This window comes from Ostrea edulis, chromosome 8 (genome assembly GCF_947568905.1).
Source record: "Ostrea edulis chromosome 8, xbOstEdul1.1, whole genome shotgun sequence".
NCBI lineage: Eukaryota > Metazoa > Mollusca > Bivalvia > Ostreida > Ostreidae > Ostrea > Ostrea edulis.
This window is the reverse complement of record NC_079171.1, coordinates 8,975,092-8,997,828: the sequence shown is the minus strand read 5'-3', so window position 1 is coordinate 8,997,828 and position 22,737 is coordinate 8,975,092. Positions and strand designations below refer to the sequence as shown.

The window sequence follows — 22,737 nt, the reverse complement described above, 5'->3', positions numbered from 1 at the left end:
AAGGTTATAATAATATAAGTTAAATTGACACAGTTTGTATGAAAGCTTTAGGTCTCGGCAGGTGAAAAACAAGAGCTATATTATTCCAAGTAACATCTGAATGTTATAAGTAACATTATATAAGATAATTAGCTGCCTTGGAATTATCGTTTGTTGTTTTTGGTGGATGATCATGAGAGCCAAAATATAAATATTCATTCATATCAATGAAAATTCTTTCAAGAAGGCATCAAGATTTCAAAGTACATTGTACTTTTAAAAAAATTCACAAATTTACTTGTTGCTACAAAAATAGTAGTTGTGGATAGTTCTGAGGGTGTTGGATAGTTCTGAGGGTGTTGGATAATTCTGAGGGTGTTGGATAGTTCTGAGGGTGTCCGGCAGTAAGAAACTCAGGCTTACAGCACTAATTGTGGATAATTTTTATTGCATGATTGATTGTATATTGTTTAACGTCCCTGACTCAAGAACCTTTCACTCACATGGAGACATCACCACTGCCGGTGAACTGGCCTGCAAAAAGGCCTAGGTTTTTGCGGTCTCATCCGAATGACCGCCTCATTTAGCCACAGCTTATGACAAGCAAGGGGTACTCAGAGGCCCTATTCTAACTCGGATCCCCACAGGATTGGATAATTTTGTAGCTATCCAGCAATATAAAGAAACCAGACATATTGTGGTAATTGTGGATAGTTCTATTATAGCTATCCTGCAGTAAGAAATTAGACTTATTACTGTGCTAATTGTGGATATAGTTCTATAGCTATCCGACAGATGAGGTTCAGGTTCCTGAGCAGTGCAAGCCATCATAATTATTACAAACAGAAACTGCAGGCTGTAATCATGTTCTGTTGAGTGTGAGATTGTTACAGTACAGCGGGGGTCACTGTAATCATACCCCTACTGAGTGTGAGATTGTTACAGTACAGCGGGGGTCACTGTAATCATACACCTGCTGAGTGTGAGATTGTTACAGTACAGCGGGGGTCACTGTAATCATACACCTGCTGAGTGTGAGATTGTTACAGTACAGCGGGGATCACTAATCATGCCCCTGCTGAGTGTGAGATTGTTACAGTACAGCAGGGATCACTGTAATCATACACCTGCTGAGTGTGAGATTGTTACAGTACAGCGGGGGTAACTGTAATCATGCCCCTGCTGAGTGTGAGATTGTGACAGTACAGCGGGGGTCACTGTAATCATACACCTGCTGAATGTGAGATTGTTACAGTACAGCGGGGATCACTGTAATTGACCTCATTGGGAGTAATGGACCCAATTATTAAATGACTTGTGTCAGCATTAGAAATTCCTGACCCAGACAGCTCATCAGATCTGGATGGACAGAATGGATTCTTAGAAATGGAAAAACTCTTGGAAGTGACAACTTTAAAATGTAGATCAGCCGATCTAACTCCCACCAGGGTATCCAGAGTCAAATCAACCATCAACTCCATAAACATGCAGGATACACAAAGATCCACACCAAGATGTCAATGTGAACAGATAAAGTTCCCTAGTTCAGTGATTGATGTGAACAGATCGAGTTCCCTAGTTCACTGATTGATGTGAACAGATCGAGTTCCCTATAGTTCAGTGATTGATGTGAACAGATCGAGTTCCCTATAGTTCAGTGATTGATGTGAACAGATCGAGTTCCCTATAGTTCAGTGATTGATGTGAACAGATCGAGTTCCCTAACTCAGTGATTGATATGTTAACAGGTCGAGTTCCCTAACTCAGTGATTGATATGTTAACAGGTCGAGTTCCCTAACTCAGTGATTGATATGTTAACAGGTCGAGCTTCCTAGTTCAGTGAATGATGTGAACAGATAAAGTTCCCTAGTTCAGTAATTGATGTGAACAGGTCGAGCTCCCTAGTTTAGTGATTGATGTGAACAGATCGAGTTCCCTCCCTAGTTCAGTGGTTGATGTGAACAGATCGAGTTCCCTAGTTCAGTGATTGATGTGAACAGATCGAGTTCCCTAAGTTCACTGATTGATGTGAACAGATTGAGTTCCCTAATTCAGTGATTGATGTGAACACAGATCGAGTATAAACAGATTCAGTTCCCCAGTTCTTTGATTGATGTGAATTGATCCGCATTAAGATGGAAATCTCCCTCATAAACTCTGTAAATTAGCATTGAATGAAACATGTTAACCCAGACTGTGAATTAATGAAGAAACAATTTTCGAAAACATATTAGACCCGGGATTGTACAAACGCTCATATAAAGACTTTATTAATTTGTAGTGGGCCGACTGAACACGTGGGAGTTGTAACACACTCAGTTACCAGTATATTGGATTCCGCTCTCTCTCTGTGTGGTTCCAGCTCGGGGACTGCTAGTATCGTATTGATTTTCTGAGTGACTCACAAACATCTTCCTTTCTAATGCATGTAGAGTGGATGCTGCACTGAGTCTCTGATCAACTTCTGACACCTGCAGAATCGACTCTCAGACACCTTTAGGACTCGGGGGGAGATTGAATTCCTTAACAGTCTCGAGGAATGTTAAAAAAGGAGTTGTATAAATGAGACTTAACAGGGTAAGCGTAGTCAAGGTTAATGAATGGTATATATAAAATCTTAATTTTGGTGCTGCTATTAAACTTTTTTTTGGTATGAACATGGACGGATCTTGCAGTCTATGCGGGTGCAGTATGTAGCCCGTGCCAGGTAACGGTTACCATGGAGAGGGTCAGAAGGTCAGCTCAAGTTCTGGGGTCATGCACTCTTGAGCCTCTATCAGTAATATGTTTGTGTGAATAGAACAGTTTAAAAGTATAAAGAATGTCACTGTATAGAACAAGGTTTTGAATGGTTAGGAAGGATTTGTTAGTTTGTTATTTGGAGAGTTTAACCAGTGAGCAAAATTCACTCCAATGATGACACACATATGAGTCACCTTTGATTTGCTCATAAAGTGCTCTGGAAAAATGTCGCCATCGATACAGTACTTCATTTAAAAGCTTGTACATAAGACAAATTGTTTGTAAAAGCACCTCAAAAATATTTTATAACCAGATAAGTTTTTTTTCCATACCTGTGTTTATTTGTTGCTGATATGATGAGTGCTTCAATAGTTTGGAAAAAAAGTGTGAAATGTGACATCACATTGCATTGTTTATATCTACTGCCTTGTTGATGTCGACTGTCTTGTTGATGTTGACTGCCGGCCTTGTTTATATCTACTGCCTTGTTGATGTCGACTGTCTTGTTGATGTCAACTGCATTGTTTATATCTATACTGCCTTCGTTGTTGATGTCGACTGCCTTGTTTATATCTACTGCCTTGTTGATGTCGACTGTCTTGTTGATGTTGACTGCCGGCCTTGTTTATATCTACTGCCTTGTTGATGTCGACTGTCTTGTTGATGTCAACTGCATTGTTTATATCTATACTGCCTTCGTTGTTGATGTCGACTGCCTTGTTTATATCTACTGCCTTGTTGATGTCGACTAGCTGTCTTGTTGATGTTGACTGCCTTGTTTATATCTACTGCCTTGTTGATGTTGACTGCCTTGTCGATGTCGACTGCCTTGTTTATATCTACTGCCTTGTTGATGTCGACTAGCTGTCTTGTTGATGTTGACTGCCTTGTTTATATCTATACTGCCTTGTTGATGTTGACTGCCTTGTTTATATCTACTGCCTTGTCGATGTCGACTGCATTGCTTCCCATCTTGAATGAAGAGGCGAACCGCATGTCTTTATAAATTGAAAGTCATGCAAGATATTGATTGTAGGGGTCTTCATACATCTCATCCCGCTCACACTGTAAAACAAATTATTGTATACAGTTGCATATAATGGATGTGCAGTCAGTTTGATTATGGTAGGATGGACCTGCATGGAGTATACATAGTAGTCCTGCATTATGCAACCATTTTCTTTAAAATATTTTAAGTCCATCATTTCATCATGTTCTCCATTGAAAAATTCTAAGTGCTTTACATTTCCATCATTTGACACCCTCAAACTTTTCTAGTCCCAATTTGCCATATTACATTTCATCACCCAAAAAAGTTTAATAATGATCTTTGCCATCGATTGCCATTGATTTTTACCCTTCCTCATTGAGTTCCCCTGATAAATCTGTGTGTATTAACTGAGTCTCATTGAGGCCCCCTGATAAATCTGTGTTTAGACTGAATCTCATTGAGGCCCCCCTAATAAATCTGCATGTAGACTGAGTCTCATTGAGGCCCCCTGATGAATCTGTCTATACTGAGTCTCATTGAGGCCACCTGATAAATCTGTGTGTTGAGTCTCATTGAGGCCCCCTTATAAATCTGTGTTTAGACTGAGTCTCATTGAGGCCCCCTGATGAATCTGTCTATACTGAGTCTCATTGAGGCCTCCTGATAAATCTGTGTGTTGAGTCTCATTGAGGCCCCCTTATAAATCTGTGTTTAGACTGAGTCTCATTGAGGCCCCCTGATGAATCTGTCTACTGAGTCTCATTGAGGCCTCCTGATAAATCTGTGTGTAGACTGAATCTCATTGAGGCTCCTTATAAATCTGTGTTTAGACTGAGTCTCAGTGAGGCCTCATGATAAATCTGTGTTTAGACTGAGTCTCATTGAGGCTTCTTATAAATCTCTGTGTATAGTGAGTCTCATTGAGTCGATCCCCCTGATAGATCTGTGTGTAGACTGAGTCTCATTCACTCGGAGGCCCCCTGATAAATCTGTGTTTAGACTGAATTCATTGAGACCCCCTGATAAATCTGTGTGTAAAGACCGAATCTCATTGAGGCCCCCTGATAAATCTGTGTTTATACTGAGTCTCATTGAGGCCCCCTGATAAATCTGTGTGTGTAGACTAAGTCTCATTGAGGCCTCATGATAAATATGTGTGTTGACTGAGTCTCGTTGAGGCCTCATGATAAATCTATGTGTAGACTGAGTCTCATTGAGGCCTCATGATAAATCTGTGTGTATATAGACTAAGTCTCATTGAGGCCCCGTGAGACTGGTGCTAGTAGTGGAGAGCCAGAATGGGGATCTAGACATCTCATCAGAAAGACATGTAACAACATTATGTAGCAAGAACAGAGAATTAAGATGAAACAAATCAGGCCAGGGTTTGAACCCGAGGTCCTGAGAATCTGTTCCTGAACTATCTGTCTGCTAATGATCAAACGTTGCTGACCTCACTACATTCCTCCCATCGTTGCACACCATGGCTGAAACGTACACTCCTAGCTCTTCCCTTTCACCCGTGGCTCTCTGTGTGACAATTTATCTTCGTTTCTCATAAATATGCATGGCATGATTCAGCCAATCGCTGAGCTTCCGAGCAAAACTTAATCGGAGATTTAACATACAAGGTAGAATGTATTTAGGTCAACTTCTGAAAGTATGTCATGCAGTACTATAACAGTAGATGGAATATAAAATGTGATTATGTCACACACTACAATATAAATATTTACCAGCGTTCTCATCGTTTTATTTCAGCCATGCAAGATCGAAAGCGAACCACATAAGACAAGCTTGTTTGTGACACTGATGTTTACTGGACACGATTACTGCAGGGATCACAATCTGATCTTGTAGAAGGTTTGGTGGAGTTTATATAATTACATTATTTTGTTATAGGATAAAATGTTAGGATTATAAATTGTGACAGTTTATGTGTAATTAGTCAATTAACACCATCAATTTAATGATAGAGAGGATAATCGTTAGAGTATTTTATGAAGTAGTAAGCTGTTGTATACGGTATTGTGTTTCTCAGTCGTATATAGGAAATACATCTATGGAACCCGTGACTGAGCTGGCAATTGGAAAACTAGTGCTGGCAATATTAAGTACCATTTTGATGTCAGAAATTTTTGTTGTAAAATTGTGATTTAATTAATATTTCAGTGACAGAAAATAAAAGAAGGTTTATAAACTTTCGTTATTAATATTTGTGTTAGAAAACTATAATATTTAGTGGCTCTGAATGAAGCAAAATTATATCTGTCTCAATCACGATTCAAAATTTGATTTCTATATATAATGTAGAACGGAAATCTTTATTTTGATAAAATCATAAACTTTTATAGTTTTAATTTTATTAATTTTAAAAATAATGATTAAATGGGTTAAAGTTACATATAAACCTATCATAATGGATTAAATACAACACATTAAACTTGTTAAGATTTAGAGATTATGATATCGCTTGTAATCTATTTTCACAGACGTCCTCCACATTGGAAGTCATGATGAACACTATCATTCCGTGATCTTGCATATCAATATCATGTTTGATTTATCAATGGGATAAAATTTTTGTCAAACATTCTATTTATTCAAATTTTAAACTTGCATACATATAGTACCGGGCTTAATCATTGAGAATCCTTTTTGCCACGTCGAGTAATATTTACTTAGGAAAAGAAAGTCTTATGTTGCCCTAGCTTTTGTTGGCTGACAGTCATTGTACGCGACGTAATTTTAACATCTATAGTCTATACATGTATATCAAAATGCAATTAATGATGCAATATTTGGCTTTTTGATGTACTTTTTTAATACTTTTTTTTTGGTAGTGAGGAGAAATCAGTGTCATAAGTTGTGGAGCACCTTCCAAAAGAGGCAATCGAAATCTCATAGACGCTGTGTCAGTGCCTCTCCACAGGAGGAGAAATCTCGTACACGCTGTCTTCACAGTTTTAATTTTTAGAAATTGATGCGTACGGACTCCACGTGTAAATATGCCGGTATGTTTTGTTTACTGTTATTTTATGAGTATAATGTAGAACTGCACACACACACTGAAGCTGACAACCTTATTGTCCATGATTCTTGTACAAAGCATGCACAATCTAAGATTTATCCTTAAAGCTGTCAAAGGTGTACTAAAATTTGGATTCTCATACTTGGGAACAAATAGAGACGAATATTTGAATCCCCCCCCCCCCCCCCCCCCCCGACCACCTGTAGTGGTCCCACACCAAACACTGAGGGCTCTGTGATGGTCCCCACTACCCCTGTCCCCCCATGCACCCGAGGGCCCTTGTGTTAATCCCTTCTCTACCCCCTAACCAAACATCTGGGGGTCCTTGTGGTAATCCCTTCTCTACCCCCCTACCAAACACCTGGGAGCCCTGTAGTGTCCTGGTCCCTACTCCTCCCTAGTCTTAGAACCTGTCAGTCCTATCCTAACTAAACAACTGGGGGCTCTGTGGTGGCTTTTATTTAAAACCCCTGCTAGACTCGAACCCACTATGTAGACAGATCAGTACTTGACACGTTAACCTACTCAGCTACTGAGCTAGTCAAATGAATTTAAAAGGAATGTACAATTAAGTATTTGCTGATATTTCCATTCATGTTTCAATTAAAAGGAAGTCAGCCATGATGACGTATCATTCCTCATTCAGCATTGTTAAGTCAGCCATGACGGTGTATCATTCCTCATTCAGCATTGTTTAGTCAGCCATGACGGTGTATCATTCCTCATTCAGCATTGTTAAGTCAGCCATGACGATGTATCATTCCTCATTCAGCATTGTTAAGTCAGTCATGATGATGTATCATTCTCATTCAGCATTAAGTCAGTCATGACGATGTATCATTCTCATTCAGCATTGTTAAGTCAGGCAGTCAATTCCTGCTGTCTCTTATACTCGGATTATAAAAGAATCAAGGTTTATAAATTAAAATTTTAATTCTGCCAGCGGACTCTAAAACTAACAACCTTTAAATTCTGTGTATAGTTTAAGACATGCAGACTTATACTCTCAATAACAGACTTTATTATAAGTAGTTAATCTCGGTAATAGACTTATACGTAATCTTGTTTCCCAGAGATTTGATTCTGTAATTCGTATCTGATAACAGAGGGCATCTGGGTAAACCTCTTTATTCCACACCAGTGTAGCAACTAGTTATGTGTGTTCAACCATGACGTTTCTTCAAGCATGTAAAATAAAATAAACAAAATATTGTACACGATTATCACAGGGGGTTGTAAGGATTAAGATTCTGTGTTACAGAAGGATTGTAAAGTTACAATGGAATGTCCGGTCTGATTGTATTATCGAGACTTCCTGTTCGCGGTTCACTGATCTGTGGACATATAGGGGTCAGATCGTGTAAACATTGGCTGCACTGATGCACAGTTCACCGGAGCATTAATTTCCTGAGTTTAAATGCAAGGACATTTTAGTATTGTAAGTCACTTAATTACTATGTCGACCAACTCCGCATTCATTGTCTGTGTCAGGACTTTATGTAACACATCCTCAGATAATGCATGATAAACAACCACGGGGGGGGGGGGGGGGGGGGGGGGGGGGGGATCACATTCACGGCCTCCAGTACATACATGCATGCATTGCCTTGGCACTTTTTCGATTAAAATTTCATGCAGATTTTATTGTCACAAAAGCTGAAAATATATTATCCAGGTAAAAGCTGTGAGTGCATTAATTAGGAATATCAGCATTAATTAGGAATATTAATTAGGAATAGTTTAGGGATAATTTAAGTGTCCTGGTTGGAGGTGGAGTATACAAATCATTTAAATTGGATGAAGCGGTGAAGATAAAAGTCAGCTAGTGGTTGAAGGTTCAAATCTCAGGGTGTAACTAAATTTGTTGATGTTGTTTGTTGCATTTTTTATAAACATTAGGCACTTTATCTTCACTTCACTGTCAGTCCATCAATGTCAGATAATGACTGTATTTGACAATTGATCTCGAGTCTAATAATGAGTGTGTCAGTTGATCTCAAGTCTAATAATGACTGTATATGTCTGTTTGTCTCGAGTCTATGTCTGTTTGTCTTGAGTCTATGTCTGTTGCCAGTGGAGACCTTAACTAATTAATTATTCCTTCTTCAGGTTTTCGGGGTTTGGTGTGAAATGATTTTATGAGATATAAAATGTCCCTTTTTTTAGATTTTAATTCATTTGGTAATCTGCTAATTAGAAACAATGAATTCACTGTTCAACATGCAAGATGTATGTATCCCAGCAGCCTAGACACTGTTCCTCAAACTTCATCTGTTTGTGAGATAATATAATATGATATTTACAAGTAAGTGGTAATTACAATCTAAGTGACACTAATTTTTCATTCAGCTGTAATTTCTAAAGGACACTTTTAGAACTACCAACAAATCCCCATAGAAACATACAACTTGCTGTGTGCATTATATATTGACACAAAAAATTCCTGACACCACTCAAATGAATGCAAACATATAGGGAAATAGAATTTCTGATGTTATCCATGAATCTCCACACTGAGAACTTTTATGATGATATAATTAGCATGTTAGTGACTTGTAATTAACCCAGTATCAATTCTTCATTGCTTGGAAAGCATTGTAAAATTTCTTCTGTTTCAAACATTATGGCCTGACATTCACCTGTTGAGTGGTGTGGGAAAATCTTATTCTGATGAGGCATTAAAGGCCCATACTCTTTCCTTATAGAGCCGTGGTAAAGGTTTTAACGGTGATGCTAAAATGGGGGGCGCCTCTTGTCCTATACTGGAGTAGCGGAAGCGTGAATTAAGTAGGAAGCGCGTTTGGTGAATGAGTGTGGTTGACACTGTGTGGTTTATAAGTAGGTTACGAGGAGGTACTGATGGGCATTGACAACAGTATAACACTGCTGATTGTAATCAGGCACTTATAAAAGAGATTCAAGTGGTGTCAATTAGTTTTTTTTTTTTTTTTACATCATTATAACTACATATGTATTAATTGTGCCAAATTCATGTGTGATCGAAAATCATTCTTGACAATGCATTTGATAGATCACCTGACTGTCGAGTCATTCAGGTGACCTATTTGCTATATGTTCCGTTGTGTGTTAACACTTTTTGGTAGCTACTGTTCCAATTCTTTTCAAATTTGGTATATAGCATATTTGGGACAGGGGGGATATAAATTGTACAATTAGGACTTCTACACCCTCGGGTCAAAAACTGTAAACAAAAATTACCAGTTTTCAACAATCATCTGTACAATTGCACATCTTTAAGAAAAACTGAATGCACTGGAAAATCTTTACCAAAATTGTAAATTTCATGATCCCAAGGGTAGAGGTTCTGACCCTGGGCGGGGCCATTGAAGTTGGTAATTACATGCAGTATAAATGATGTGTAAAACATTTATACATAACATTTTTTTTAAATGAATGCTATTGATTACGAAGTTGAAGGGAAATGGATATAAAAAGAAGGAGTAGGTATTGAGTTATTTACCACAATTGTAAATTTCATGATCCCAGGGGTAGAGATTTTGGTTCCAGGGTACCAGGTCAAGCATTACTACATTCATTATTGTCTCTGTCTAGCTCCTTCATTGAATTTTGCTGATACTGTATAAAAAGTAAATGCATGCATGAATTAAAGAAGAACCTTTTAATTAAGGAATACTAGTAGCAGAGAGGGAGCTGTACAAAAACGGAATTTTGTAACCCCATGGACCCCGGGTCCTGGCACAGTTCCAAATTATGGTCAGCGTGTTGAGACAACATATTAACCTTTTTTAGAATTACAATGAAGTATTATGTAAAATCTTTCATCTTTGTTTGGGAGCGTTTTTGTCATAAGGACACATCAATCTGAATGCAGTATCTGCATGTTGCAGAATATTAGAATATGAAATTAGCTTGAATATATGCATATAACAGGAAAGTTTTTATGGATATTTCATAATCCTTGGGGCTATATAGTTATACTTTAAACTATAATGCTTGATCAGGTGACCAGTAAGGATTGTGGGCCTCTTGTTAACAATGCTCAAATTATGTGTGCTAATTAATATTATTAAACATAAATCATTAGGAAATATCAAAATCAATCAGGTGCCAATACTTATGCATAATTATTCATAAAATTATTAATTGGAAGATGGTCACTCTAATTATCTCTGTGCATTAATTAGCTTTCCTGTGAGGTAATTAAGAAATGGTGTGTAGGTGTGTGACTTTTAAGTAAGCCACATTCAGTATTATGTGTGTTATGAAAGCGAGACAGACATTTGTCTGCAGCTGGATTGTCTCAGATTTACGATTTACAAAATTCTCAAATCCGGACTTGTCACCAACGGTTTCAATCAGTTATATGATGATAGATTGACAGAGTCTTCCGTACAGTTCACCTGGTTTTCACCTGTCGTACATTTCATACAATAATGAGATTCATTTCTGATGCACTCACAGGTGAGAGTTTGTATGTACAACCATTACGTGATATATTGCACTGGTGAGAGGAAGTAGTATATCGATAGCATTCAATTCATTCAGGTGAAATAGACGAGTCGGGACTCTGCAATATTTACAAGGAAGAATTAAGGGACCACACTCTGTGTAGTGTTTTTTAAGTGTGTGTGAGAGATAGTACTAAATTGGACTTACAGACCTACTAATGTCAGGGAAAGAACTATTTTAGGAAAGTTTGCATGATGTCAGCTTTTTTCCCGGAATGAAAGAAATATGATATAATTAACTCCTGATTTTTGGGTTTAAACTTGAAGATGTTATCTATATTGTGACTTAAAGTCTAGATGGAGGAGGCTGAGCGACCTTTCAAATCACATGTAGATCAATTTTTAAGTAAGAATCTGAATTAACCTAAAAACTGTGATCTTTGGCCGTGGAGTACAAATTGCTTTTTATTAAATTGATGGAGTTTTAACAAGCTGTGATGGATCTACGCTGGTGAACCTTAATGATCTTTTAATTTATAATCGTTTTCAGGTGAACTTTTACCTTTTATGATTCGTACATTTTATTTCTGACTGGTAGGAATGGTGGATGTAATAATAAGTCTGATTTAAAATGTCTGTCTCGTTGGGATCGTTATAGATCTGATATAAAATGTCTATCTCGTTGGGATCATTATAGATCTGATTTAAAATGTCTATCTCGTTGGGATCATTATAGATCTGATTGAACATGGACATCCGCTGTTCTCCAGTTAGTCCAGACTCGAGAGTGACACAGGTAGACGTTCACAGTATATGCCGGTTTTTGTTTTTCCCCTGTATGTGGTCAGGACAAACGCATGCTTCGTGTTGTACGTTAGTGCACTGCCATAAAATGGTGTTGTGTTGAATTGCCATTTAGACAGTGTAACGAGGGTTTATTTTGCACTTATATAGTCTGTGGGGAAATGATTGAGAAGGTTTTGGTGTCGAATCTGCACTGACTTGATACAAAAGCACAGAGAATGTTGGTCACTGCAGGCGATTGTTGGAAATGAATTGTGTAATGCATATGTCTACTTAATGTTGTGTTTTAAGCTGGCATGTTGAAAATATGTACCCCACCCCTCCCCCCAAAAGGAATTGACTGCGAAGGAAAAATACTGCTTTGATTGCTTGTATTATGCTACATATTTTCCTACTGCTCATTTCTGACTGTTGGGACTGCATGTTAACATGAACAAGGAGGAAAAATAATTTGATTTAGCTAGTACACCATATGGTTAATTAATTTTCTTTCTTTCTTTTTTGATATACTTCAACGTAAATTGGAAAATAATTGTTAATTAAGGAATGAATTTATTTATCTTTTTGTTGAACGGAGGTATATACCATGACAAGAAGAAAAAAAAGGAAGACTGTAAATTGAAGAATAACGTACTTATATACAACATTGATCTGGGCAGTGCCTGTTTTCTCATGCAGTCTGTTGAAAATGTTCACAAACTTCTTTATATCTGATATTAACCCTGTAATGGTTTATCACAGATCTGATAGACAACCCTGTAATATATACACCATGTATACCTAGCTGCAGAACTGTAGCTCTCTGAAAAAATATTTTGACATGTCAAACTATTTTTTCAGAGAGCTACAGTTCTGCAACTACATGTACATGTATACCATGATCGAAAAAAAAAAAAAAAAAGAAAGACGGAAAACTGCATAATTGCAGAATCACGTACTATACAACATCAATCTGGGCAGTGCCAGTTTCCTCAGTCTTTTGAAAATTTTCACAAACTTCTTCAGATCTGATAGACAACCCTGTAATGGTTTATTGTGATGTATAAGTACAAAATTCAAAAGGATGTCAGTCCAGATGTGGCAATTTTTTAAATCTACGTTTTGTAAGAACGAGAAAACATGGGCTGTGTCATTGACACTTCGAATTAGACTACAATAAATTTTGCAGTAGCCTGCCTTACTGTTAATGTAATATACATTTAAGAAATAAATTTCACTTTTGAATATATTTACATGGAGTATAAATTGTGACTCGATCTTCATGTTGGCGCATTCAGTATTGAAGTTTATTTCTTAATACATTGTATTTAGTATACCTTAGAGTACTTTCATTTCTGTTGGAATTCCCAGTTATAAAAATAGACGTACTATATCTATCTGTATTCATACGCGTATTACTTTTACAAATAGACGTACTATATCTATCTGTATTCATACGCGTATTACTTTTACAAATAGACGTACTATATCTATCTGTATTCATACGCGTATTACTTTTACAAATAGACGTACTATATCTATCTGTATTCATACGCGTATTACTTTTACAAATAGACGTACTATATCTATCTGTATTCATACGCGTATTACTTTTACAAATAGACGTACTATATCTATCTGTATTCATACGCGTATTACTTTTACAAATAGACGTACTATATCTATCTGTATTCATACGCGTATTACTTTTACAAATAGACGTACTATATCTATCTGTATTCATACGCGTATTACTTTTACACATGCAATTAATGCATTTATGAGGAATAATCATTATTACAAAAAACATAAAAATGTGAAATTGATCTTTTGTAGGTCATGCCTGGTACATTTTGATTTCAAACAATTAATGCTGCATGTTACATGCTAAGCTAGCTTTTTGTCATTATGTTTAAAAGTAGCTTGCATGTTACTGTCAAGCAAAGGGAGAATTGAATGTTAATTTACTGAGTATGTCAGTTCCTCTGTGTAATCGTTGTTTAATTTACTCAGTATAACTTATCAGGGTTTACTTTCACATGTTTTGTGTTGTTGTTTGTTTATGATGTTTTGTGTTGTTGTTTGTTTATGATGTTTTGTGTCGTTGTTTGTTTATGTTTTGTGTCGTTGTTTGTTTATGATGTTTTGTGTTGTTGTTTGTTTATGATGTTTTGTGATGTTAGGTAGCTAGCTGATGCAGATTTAGGCATCCACACCTGGATATGCACAAGAGATAGTTAATTTTAACTGACAGTTAATGTTTAGTTATCACAGACGATAGTTAAGTTTAACTGACAGTTAATGTTTAGTTATCACAGACGATAGTTAATTTTAACTGACAGTAATGTTTAGTTATCACAGACGATAGTTAAGTTTAACTGACAGTAATGTTTAGTTATCACAGATGATAGTTAATTTTAACTGACAGTAATGTTTAGTTATCACAGACGATAGTTAAGTTTAACTGACTGTTAATGTTTAGTTATCACAGACGATAGTTAAGTTTAACTGACTGTTAATGTTTAGTTATCACAGACGATAGTTAAGTTTAAATGACAGTTAATGTTTAGTTATCACAGACGATAGTTAAGTTTAACTGACAGTTAATGTTTAGTTATCACAGACGATAGTTAATTTTAACTGACAGTAATGTTTAGTTATCACAGACGATAGTTAAGTTTAACTGACAGTAATGTTTAGTTATCACAGACGATAGTTAAGGTTATTAATGACTGTTAATGTTTAGTTATCACAGACGATAGTTAAGTTTAACTGACAGTTGATGTCTAGTTATCGGAATATAAATTTACCAGTTAATGGCAATTTAACTGTTAGTTAATTAAAGGTAGCTATAACCTCTGTGTAACTGGGTCTCGTAGTAACAGGGTGCATGTTTTAGCTATCAAATGTGTTTATGGTTTAAATGATAATGTGTATACAGGGCCAATTTTTGACACCGAGTACCTGAGATTGAATATCTATATATACATGTATCTTAATTCAAGATGTTAGTTTAAGCCTCAGATTCACAGTTAGACCAAGTGGGAATTGAAAATCATGGGTTCAAATCCTGGATTGGCCACACTAAGGATATAGATGAAGATCCTGATTTATTTACTAATGCTTTACGAGTTGAACTAGAATGAATAACATTAGTAATAGGAATTTACCTTGCATGTTTCAGATGGCATTTAACATTAGTAATAGGAATTTACCTTGCATGTTTCAGATGGCATTTAACATTAGTAATAGGAATTTACCTTGCATGTTTCAGATGGCATTTAAGATTCGGTCTTCTAAGTTCAGACACATCTATGGAAACATCCCTAAGAAGGACCAGCGTTATGAGAATATACCCATCACACGGAACACACACGACAGTAACTTCTGTGCCGTCAACCCCAAGTTCCTCGCTGTTGTCACGGAAACTGGTGGCGGTGGAGCCTTTCTATGTTTTCCATTAAAATTGGTAAGAAACAGTTGACCTTTGAACTGGTCATCAGGGAATCTTTAATGAGTATATTCATTTATAGTGCTGCGATTCCGACTTAGAACTTTTTACGACATATGACTAAATTATTCACTTTATAGGAGATCCTGCTTCTCATAGGCACTTGATCCCACCTCTAGTATTTATAAGGCATCTGATCCCACTTCTACCATTTATAAGGCACCTAATCCCACCTCTAGTGTTTACAAGACACCTGATCCCACCTCTAGCGTTTACAAGACACCTAATCCCACCTCTAGCGTTTACAAGACACCTAATCCCACCTCTAGTGTTTATAAGGCATTTGATCCCACCTCTAGCATTTATAAGGCACCTAATCCCACCTCTAGTGTTTATAAGACACCTAATCCCACCTCTAGCATTTATAAGACGATCCCACCTCTAGTGTTTATAAGACACCTAATCCCACCTCTAGTGTTTATAAGACACCTAATCCCACCTCTAGTGTTTATAAGACACCTAATCCCACCTCTAGCATTTATAAGACACCTAATCCCACCTCTAGTGTTTATAAGGCATTTGATCCCACCTCTAGCATTTATAAGACGATCCCACCTCTAGCGTTTATAAGACACCTAATCCCACCTCTAGTGTTTACAAGACACCTAATCCCACCTCTAGTGTTTATAAGGCACCTGATCCCACCTCTAGAGTTTACAAGACACCTGATCCCACCTCTAGTGTTTACAAGACACCTAATCCCACCTCTAGTGTTTATAAGGCACCTGATCCCACCTCTAGTGTTTATAAGACACCTAATCCCACCTCTAGTGTTTATGAGATCAATCAGTGTGTTCTTCATATGATGTAGTGTAAATATTTTGTTAAATGTTGGGTAATATTTATATTACAAATCACGTTTTCCTCTATGAACCAACCAATTTCAGCACGCGACACAATCCATTCATATTGACTTTGAACGGATTATGAACTAGTTCAAAGCACGCAACTGAGAGAGCGTAATGATTTGTAAAAGTACAGCATGTGTTACAAAGATCTCGCAAAGTCACACCTCGGATTAAGATTGTGAACTTGTGTTGCTTATCATCCCTATCTTGTGGTTTTCTAGTATAGCTCCCAAATACAGTGCACCGTGCAATGTTGATAAAAGGCAGGGTACGTAAGACAAAGTGTAACGTCATCTAAATGTTTTGACGTACGTCACAATACGACTGTGACATAGGCAGATCTTAGGAATTCGTGTTATGCAACAAAATATGTCATGACTTATATAAAAGCAATGTAAACAAACAGTGTTTTAGTAAATGAATATCGATATAAGAATTGAACAGCACTTTTTAGCTGTTCATGGTCAATATGAATGGGATTTGGATTTAAGGCAAATTCTCTGTGAATCGCTATTTGCCTCAAATTCAAATCCATTCATATTGATTATGAACAGCTCAAAGGTGCTGTTCAATTCATAAATATATTTAAAACTTGCCTCCAAACATTCTCCACAAATTGGATTTCACAATTTTTTTTTTAAAATCCAGAATGAACAGAACGTGTGTGAACAATCAGCAGTGGACATCAATAAGGGTTAATTCCTGGAATTGACGAATGTGTCCATCTATCTACCATGTATTTATAGAGCTTAATCCGTGCAGCAGTTCTAATGTACAAACATTTATCTAACTACATAATTAGAATGTGTCCATCTGTCAATCTAATTGAAATTAGATGTTGGATCCGCTTGCATACTCGCTACACAAACATCTAAAAACATCCCATAGAGGGTCACGTCAGAGGTCAAATTCGGTATCACTCTAGACTTATCGGCTTCAACAAACATTCAATGATTTTGCCACCTGTGATTTCATTGGTCAATCGAATTTGACCTCTGACGTGACCCTCTACGGGATGTTGTTAGATGTTTGTGTAGCGAGTATGCGAGCGGATCCAACATCTAATTTTAATTAGATTGTCCATCTGTCTACCATGTATTTAGAACTTAATCCATGCAGCAGTTCTAATGTACAAACATTTATCTAACTACATAATTAGAATGTGTCCATCTGTCTACCATGTATTTAGAACTTAATCCATGCAGCAGTTCTAATGTACAAACATTTATCTAACTTCATAATTTTTACTCTAAATGATCCAAGGAAGACATGACAACTTCATGTCATTATGAACATCAAGGGTCAAGGTCATGTTGTGATGTACAAGGGAATTTGTATGACATTTATAACTGTAGTATTTCTGACATTTCTATTATGAAGTGAAGAGTGTGTGCATTTAAAAATCATTAGACATGTAAGAGTTATTCCCCTTGAAATGCATTTTGATATGATCTTTAAGTGAACGATTATCTTGGTATAGATATAAAATTATGACCTTCCAGTTAGCTAATTAGATGCATAATAGGGAGCCTATTCATAATTGTGGAAAGGAACATGATTAATGTTTTGATTGCGATAACACTGAGTTGATTGCTCAGCTGACAGGTATCTTCATTATCATAGACATTATCGTTTGTTTGTTATACCCCCCCCCCCCCCAAACAAAGTTTGGGGGGGGGGGTATACTGGAATCTCTTTGTCTGTCTGTCCGTCCGTCTGTCCGTCCGTTTGTCGGTAGATGCAATTTGTCCGAAGTTTATTTCTAATACCGCTGGACATATTTCATTCAAACTTTATGCACATCTTTTATATATTATGTAGTTGTGCATCTCCTATTTTCATTGAAATATTTTAACAGTTATAGAAGTTACGCACATTTTCTTTTCATTTTGGGGGTTGCGCACTTTGTCCAGAGTTTAATTCTAATACTGTTGAACAGATTTGATTCAAACTTTATTCTCATCTTATATATATAATGTAGTTGTGCATCTTCTATTTTCATTGAAATATTTTAACAGTTATGGAAGTTACGGACATTTTCTGGTTTGGTTGTACTTGCAGTAATAGACACAATTTGTCCAGAGTTTATTTCTAATACCAGTTTACGCTCATAAGTCAATCAGGAATTGAAGAAGTGGAAAGAAGTTCAACAATAAAGTTCAACTACATTTCATTGTTTATATTAAGCATATTTTTAATATTTCATTTACTGCTATACTGTAGAATATACACTTCTGCATTCACATTGATTGCCCTGTAGATAATGTGAAAATATCCAATGTGCTTGCATTAAATATTTCCCATCATCTTATATGCCCCGCGGGGGGTATTAGTCCCATTAGGACAGTTCTAGTTTGTTTCGATGTTTTCTGCCTGCACACTCAACAATTTTTATACGCCCGTCTTAGGACGGGACATATTATGTTATGGCCTTCATGTCCGTCCGTCTGTCCATCCATCTGTTAGCTTTTTCGTGTCCGGCTCATAACTTAAATACTATGAGGCCTAGAATAATCAAACTTTGTCTGATGATGCATCTTGGGTAGAAGGTGTGTCGCACATTAAAACCAGGTCGCTGTGACTTTTAATTATTAGAAGATATGACCAAATATGGCAAAACCCTGTCTGACTCATAACTTGAAAACTATGAAACCTAGAATCACCAAACTTGGTCAAATAATGCATCTCAGGTAGAAGGTGTGTCACACCCTACTTTAGGGTCACTGTGACATTTAATTAAGGTAGCTCCATCCTCATATGACTTATCAATATTAATGGTTAAAAGTGGAAAAACTTTATTAATTCCCACTCAATATAGTTTAATTTAATTAATAACCAAAGAAAATGTATATGTTGCCACCTTTTTAAAGATGTCAGACACACAAAAACAGAATTACACATCAACATAAGAAAATCACACATTTTCGTTAAACAGAATAATAGAAATAGCTAAAAACTTGTTGAAATGACAAAATTTAAATATCAACAGTTTTAAAAAAAATGGCAAATTCATAAATATGTATAGATTGATTGTGGATATTAGGGAAACCAATGTATAATAGACATCCAGTAGAGGAAATTCCAGCAAAGGAGTTATTGCCCTTGACAACATTTTTTTAATCATAATTAATTGATTATCTATGTGAAATATAAACTTTTTCAGTATTTATAGTTTACCAGATTTTTTATTATATCCAGTGAATAAAATTCCTGAGAAAGATATATTTTTATCAATTGCGCAAAGTTTAATTTAATAAGATTTTTGCAAAAACCTATGACATCACATGAGGATCGATCAACCTTAAGGTGATTTTTTTTAAAAAGTGTATGTTTTAATGGGTACAATCCCTTCTGATCTAATGGTTTTTTAGTAACCTTATTCAAAAATGTTACATCAAGAAAATACATATTTTTTAAGATATACTGTACAGTTTTTTAAGCCTTTATAATGTTTCTTTTGTTTCTAACAGTAACAAGAGAAATTCCACTTGTCCCATGGGGGTAGCATGCAAAGGGCATTTTGATAAGATATCACTTCTGGTAGAGCATCTCTGATCAAGCAGGTGTTATCTATATCTCTAGGGAATTGGGCAGAAGGAATCTAAGCCTCTTAATTAGTAGTGATCTGTCTTGGTGACTAGCCTTTATTTTCAAAATGAAGTTATCAAAATTAATTTGACATTGTATAATATATTTTTTTTCTTTTTTTTCTTCTTAGCAACCAACATGCAGAGTGTCATTTCTGAGTAAGATGAACAGATGGTTGCAATATGTATATAGGCATATTTTAATGATAAGTAATTTGATGTTTTATTAAGATGTGGCAATAAAAAGATATACAATGAGCAAAGCTGCAGATTTGGCATTTGTTTAAATCCAAAACTACCAGTTGAAAAATTTTAAAAATGCACTATTTGTTTTCATTAAAAAACTACAGCAGAGAGAAGTGGAAAAATCATTTTAGATCTTTTTACTATTAAAGTTTGACATGATTTTCTTTCATCCACTCTTCTCTGTTTTGTGATAATTAAATAATGATTGACGGGCGTATCATGTGCTGTGGCGATGCACTTTATTCAGTTATATGGTGGCGCCCAGTTTTTATTGGTGGAAGAGAAAACCCAGATACAATGTACCTTCCGAAAGTAAACTGGGAAACTTTCTCACTTACTGGCGCAAGCGGGATTGGAACCCGCGCCGACATTATCGTTATTCAATACTTATAACTAGACAATGATTGTAGGTAGACATCTTTACAGTTTTCAATCTAAAGGTCAAGGTCACTCAAAGAAGAAGACTTTACCAATAGTAACACATGCTGAGTGAATATTGTTAAATTTTCATAGGTTAATGTACTAGGTGCAATATTGGAAGCTGAGTAAAGGTATGATTGATTGATTGAATATTGTTCATCCCTCTCGAGAATTTTTCACTCATATAGAGACGTCACCACTGCCGGTGAAGGGCTGCAAAATGTAGGCCTATGCTTGGCGCTTATGGCAATTGAGCAGGGGGGGGGGGGGGGGATCTTTATCATGCCACACCTACTGTGACACGGGGCCTCGGTTTTCGAGGTCTCATCCGAAGGACCACCCCATTTAATTTCTTCTTACGACAAGCAACGGGTACTGAGGACCTATTCTAAGCCGGTGTACTACCCCTAACCCTAACCCTAACCCTGACTATGTTATTATACTAAGCAGACAATGGTTAAGGGAAGACATCAAAACATTTTGATTTAAGAATCTTAAAGGTCAAGGTCATAATGAAATATACAATGAAATATATGTTCTAAAGCTAGGGGAATGAATGTAGAGGATGCGAAAAATTACTTGTACTCATTCAATGTGTATAGGTACAGTAAAAACTGCTTAATCTGACACCTGTAGAGAAAGATTACTTGTACTCATTCAATGTGTATAGGTATAGTGAAAACTGCATAATCAGACACCTGTAGAGAAAAATTACCTGTACTCATTCAATGTGTATAGGTACAGTAAAAACTGCCTAATCTGACACCTGTAGAGAAAAATTACCTGTTCTCATTCAATGTGTATAGGTACAGTAAAAACTGCTTAATCTGATACCTATAGAGAAAAATTACTTGTATATTACTCATTCAATATGTATAGGTACAGTAAAAACTGCCTAATCTGACACCTGTAGAGAAAAATTACTTGTATATTACTCATTCAATGTGTATAGGTACAGTAACAACTGTATAATCTGACACCTGTGTAATTCGTTTCACTGGGCAGTATGACCCTTACTTTCATTCTCAGTTTCATATTGTCAATGTTTTACTCTGGATTTTCTGACACACTACGCAAAAAAAAAAAAAAACAAAAAAAAAAAACCAAAACAAAACAAAAAAATGTAACACCCCCCCCCCCAAAAAAAATAACAGCAAAACAAATGTATTTGAGTGAACTGTGGGATAATTTGATGTTGATAACTCTGATATTTTTCAGCTGATAAACTTTGTCTTCATCATTAAAGTGAGCAATGTTCAGAAGACACTTGAATATTTGAAATCTGAAGGTCAAAGGTCAAATTGACAAAATAAAATTGGATTGTTTGATACAATGTTTTTCATATCAATCAACTGGCTGGCTTCATGTTCTTGGCTAACTGATTTTGACTGCAGATAACTCCGTTGACCTGATCAGGATATAGGGCTCACGGCAGGTGTGACCGGTCAACAGGGGATGCTTATTCCTCCTAGGCACCTGATCCCACCTCTGGTGTGTCCAGGGGTCCGTGTTTGCCCAACTATATATTTTGTATTGCTTGTAGGAGTTATGAGATTGATCACTGTTTGTTATCTTCACCTTGCATTCAGTACCTACAAATAACAATGGTCAAAGGAACATATTTATACAATTTGAGATCAAAAGGTCAAGGTTATTCAGAAAAGACTTTTGAGGTTTGTATGACATATTGACTGGAAAATTGTCTAATCAGCTTTGTCTTTAGTGTAAGGTGAAGATAGAAGAGAAATGCATACTATAGATTTTTCATCACAAGGTCAAAGGTCAGGTCAAAGTAGCAGGCTATTGACTTTTCAAGCTTACAGTGAGGCATGCAGCAGGTTATTTATTGCCCCATCACTGCCCCAGCAGGTTATTTATTGTCCTGTCACTGTCAAGCAGGTAATGTATTGCCAGTCACTGTCAAGCAGGTAATGTATTGCCTGTCACTGTCAAGCAGGTAATGTATTGCCCTGTCACTGTCAGAGCAGGTTATGTATTGCCCCGTCACTGTCACAGCCATCTTCGCAAGCAAAGTGTCCGATTCGCTTACTCTCATCTCGGACACTTGGCTTGCGAAGATGTGTCACAGCAGGCTATGCATTGCCCTGCCACTGTCATAGCAGGTTATTTATTGCCCTGGTATTTGTACAGCAGGTTATGTATTGCCC

General features: G+C 36.5%; 1 protein-coding gene across 10 annotated transcripts in view; it reads left to right on the top strand.

The window, feature by feature from the left end:
* Positions 1 to 22,737, top strand: part of LOC125662077 (coronin-2B-like) — a 74,066-nt gene that overhangs the window by 13,983 nt on the left and 37,346 nt on the right. For 5 of the 10 annotated variants that reach the window (XM_056148122.1, XM_056148117.1, XM_056148124.1 and 2 more), the window contains exons 2-5: positions 5,475 to 5,576; positions 6,557 to 6,727; positions 11,911 to 11,970; positions 15,232 to 15,426. In XM_056148122.1, the coding sequence (XP_056004097.1) occupies positions 11,923 to 11,970; positions 15,232 to 15,426 (243 nt within the window). In that variant the 5' untranslated portion in view covers positions 5,475 to 5,576; positions 6,557 to 6,727; positions 11,911 to 11,922. Of the gene's footprint in view, positions 1 to 2,165; positions 2,558 to 5,474; positions 5,577 to 6,556; positions 6,728 to 11,910; positions 11,971 to 15,231; positions 15,427 to 22,737 lie in introns of those variants that run through there. The other 5 variants (XM_056148121.1, XM_056148120.1, XM_056148123.1 and 2 more) reach the window with 2 other exon arrangements.